Source organism: Micromys minutus (genome assembly GCF_963924665.1).
Source record: "Micromys minutus genome assembly, chromosome: 33".
Classification (NCBI taxonomy): domain Eukaryota; kingdom Metazoa; phylum Chordata; class Mammalia; order Rodentia; family Muridae; genus Micromys; species Micromys minutus.
Window position 1 is genome coordinate 18,272,889 of NC_137968.1, and position 3,737 is coordinate 18,276,625.

The following is a 3,737-nucleotide window of genomic DNA, read 5'->3' on the forward strand; positions in this document are numbered from 1 at the left end:
GGCCTCAGTCTTCTTAAAAACCAAATAAGTGTATAGCACCATCTCAAAGTGTGGTACACCTAGACCTTAAATCATTAATAATTCAAGAGCTAAGAAAGTAGCCTTGTGGCAATTTTTGGTATTTAAAAATCATTATGTTTAATCTTTACACACCAAAAAAACTTTGACTGTTTCCATATTACATTTTGTTTTTTATGTACTTTATGCTCATTGTAACTTGTAAGTTTTCTATGCGTATTATCAAACCTTTTAAAAAAGCAAGTATTTATGAAAAATATATTCACATAGTTTTATGCAAAAGTGCTTTTAAAATCGGCACATTTTTCTGTTTTTTAAAATAAAGTTGTTTAAATTTAAAAAAGAAAGAAAAACGGTCATTTAAGTCTTTTACCTATTATAATTTAAGCATCAAAATTTAACCTATTAAATACTTACATTAAGAACTACCATTGGTCAAAAAAGCAATAATTCTAAAATAATGTCTTATCCAATATATTCATATTTTGAATATATTTTCTCTCATAAGATTATTTTCATAGACAATGAAAAACAAATTCTAAAAATTTATTAAAATCAATAATTAAACAAAATATTGAAAAGATCAGGAAGAGTACAAAGGCTATGTCTCATGGATGGGGAAGGCTGGCTGTGGGGCTGCGGCTGCTGAAGAACTGAAATTGGGAGCTGATCATGAGAGGCAGGAGTGTAGGTCCGGCCTGAAGTGCAGATATAGGATAGACTCAAATAAAGCATGAGGGGTGGCTGGGCCATTGTCTAAGGAGGTGGACCTACTGCAGCCAGGCTGCGGAGACATGAGAGATACATTGTATCTACTGGCATGCTGACTGCCTGGACTGTTAGTGCCACCTCTGGCTTCACCTACCCAGGAGGCAAAGATCTTTCTTATGGATTTTTGCTCTCCAGAACTGGTATACATGTTTGGTTCTGGCTCCAGAGTGGCTGTTTTCCCTGCCGATGTACAATGTTTAATCTCTGGATCTGTGGATGTGGGTCTTCCCAGATCAGGGTCTTCTTCATCCTTGGCCTCAGAATCCTTGGCCTGTTCTTCCTGCAACTGGGTCAGGAGCCTAGTGACCCGGACAAAAAGATCAGAGTGTGGCATGTGCATGCTCACGTAGGCCTTCAGGTATTCCAGAGGAAACAGGTCTGAGGGCTCACAAAAGTCCTCAGGGTTCTTGTCCATCCATGTGCTCAGGAATGTACAGAGGGCGGTTTTTACTTGTTCATCTGCTTCAGAAAGAGGGTGGAAGTACGCATACCTAGAGAAGACCAGACAGAAAAACAGTCACCTGTGAAGTTCAGCTCCCACCATACCAAATCTTGGCAATTCTGTCTGCTATAAGATATATTAGTTCACCTGCACAAACTAGGACCGTTCAATATATCTGTACAAACTCTGAAGACATGAATCTCTATCCACATCTCAGTGGTCCCCCTGGATTGTCCTTCATGGATCTACTTTGAACACATCTAAAAATATTAGCTCTTCCAATACTTTAGGACCCCCTTTACATATGGATGAAGTGCATTCGCCAAGGTCTCAGAAATACTAATCAAGGGACTGAGTGCTTTTTTCAAGGTACAGGGCACATCTATTAGGGTCTCAGCTCTTGACAACCTACTCTTTTGACTTAGCCTGGTAGAAGAGTTTCTTACTTTAAGAAGCTGGGTCATGACAATTCTTTACACAATAAACAGGCAGCAGGGGGAGGGAGGAGCGGTGGGGAGGGAGAGAGAAAGAGAGGGAGGGAGCAGGAGACAGAGGGACAGAGATAGAGAGACAGAAAGAGACAGAGAAAGACAGAGAGGGAGGGAGGTGGGGGGAGAGAGAGAGAGAGAGAGAGAGAGAGAGAAAGAGAGAGAGAGAGAGAGAGAGAGAGAGAGAGAGAGAGAGAGAGAGAGAGAGGTTGGGGGAAAGAGAGAAAGGGAGGGAGGGAGGGAGGGAGGAAGAAAGAGGGAGGGAGGGAGGGAGGAAGAGAGAGACAGATAAACAGACAGACACTCACCTCATGAATAGCAGGTCCAGTACCTGCATGGGGGTGGCAAATCTTTGGTATGTGGAGAGAAATTCAGGAACAAAAAAGGGGTCTCCTTCCAGCAGAGAAGGTACCAGGTTGTTCACCAGCTTAACAAACCTTTTGGTACTGAAGCCAGACTCTCTGTTTGGTCTTGTGAGTCCACCCTGAGAGAGATCAAGGTGAAGGGTTCAAACAGGCACAGCTCTGCAACATTCCAATCAGTTATTCTCATTTCAGTATTCTGGCAAACACAGACAGAAAACACAGGGCTTACCTGGTCTGTGTGATCCTGAGCTTGGCTGCCCATGGTCAAGTCTTTCCCTTTCCTAGAAAATGGCCACAGGTAGTGAAGGCAAGATCGACGCCTGTGCCTCCCGACACTACCATGACCTTCCCTGTTAGCTTTCTTGAGGCCTGAGCCTCGAGTACTCTTAAGACAGCAAGAGAACATCCAGTCTTCTCCAGTGTCTTTGACAAGTGAGCCTTCTTGGCTTGCTCCAAGCAGTGGGCTGTGTGGTTACCAAAGACCTGAATTGTTAGGTCATAGTCACGATTGTGGTCTCATTACTTACTGTTCCATCTTCAACAGGACTTTCCCAAAAGGCTACTAGATCCCATCCAACCTCCCAGGAACACATACAGACACAGTTACACAGGTGCTTTCTATGCCATTACCCCCAGGGGTGTCTGGATAGAGGCAGCACACCAGCTTTGCAATCTGAATCCCTACTGTTAAACTGACCCTACTCCTAAACTTTTAGCCCAGTCTACTATAAACTATAGCCATGTTTTCCTTCTTTTCTGTGACCTTTTGTTTGTGTGTGTGTTCGTGTGTGTGTGTGCAGTCTGTGTAGAATGAGAGCCCATGCATACCTGTAACAGTGACCAGCCCCTCAATGTTCTTGCATAGGAAATGTCTTTCCCAGAGTCAGTTTCTACTCCCAAGATCATGTTAGGACTCAGTTCCAGAGGTTTGGAGTTTTCTGTTCTTAGCTACATAGTCCAGTTTGCAAGATGGAAGCTGCCCCCACCCCTAGAACTCTTCCTGAACAAATTCATTCTGTTTTGTTTATTCTTCAAATTCCTACCAGGGTCCTTGACTTGACTGTCTTCAGTGTTGAACTTTGAACTATGTAGTCATAGTTTCAACAAGAATAGTTTTTAAAATTACTCAATGGATATTACATATGGAAGCTTGTTTTAATTAATTCAGATGGAAATGAGAAAATTATAGGACACGAAAGCACAGAAAATTTGCCATTTATTCTATCTGGATGTATGTGAACAAAATCTCCTGGTGGATTGGACAGTTAACAACCGCAAAAACATGTAAGCGCTTTCATCATCATGAAGCAGTATGTACTTAGAAATAAACTCGAGACGGTCCATCCCATGTTGGTAACTGCAGAGGCAAGGCAGGGTCTATGAAGATATGTGATTGGATAACAGATGTCAGTCAGGAATAGCACAGACGAGATGTGGAAGAGCAGTATAGAAACTATACATTTCATGCTGTAGATAATAAAGGACCATTGGAGAATGACAATCCTTGCACTTTCTAGGGGGTGGTTGGTCTGCTAAAATGATATCTTCAAGCACACTTCTTATTCCACTAGAGAAGTAATTTGTGACTAGGATAAAGGAAATGGTATCAATCCACTTGTTTTTTATAGATGCATACCTGTGTGATTATATGGT

The 3,737-nt window shown here is 42.1% G+C and overlaps 1 protein-coding gene across 1 annotated transcript; it reads right to left on the bottom strand.

Moving 5' to 3' along the window:
- Positions 1-688: 688 nt before the first annotated feature.
- Positions 689-2,490, bottom strand: LOC308414221 (uncharacterized protein; the record flags this gene model as incomplete). The annotated part of the gene is made up of 3 exons (XM_080909413.1): positions 689-1,280; positions 2,028-2,200; positions 2,314-2,490. 3 exons carry the CDS (start codon positions 2,488-2,490, stop codon positions 689-691), a joined length of 942 nt encoding a protein of 313 aa, XP_080765539.1.
- Positions 2,491-3,737: the final 1,247 nt, after the last annotated feature.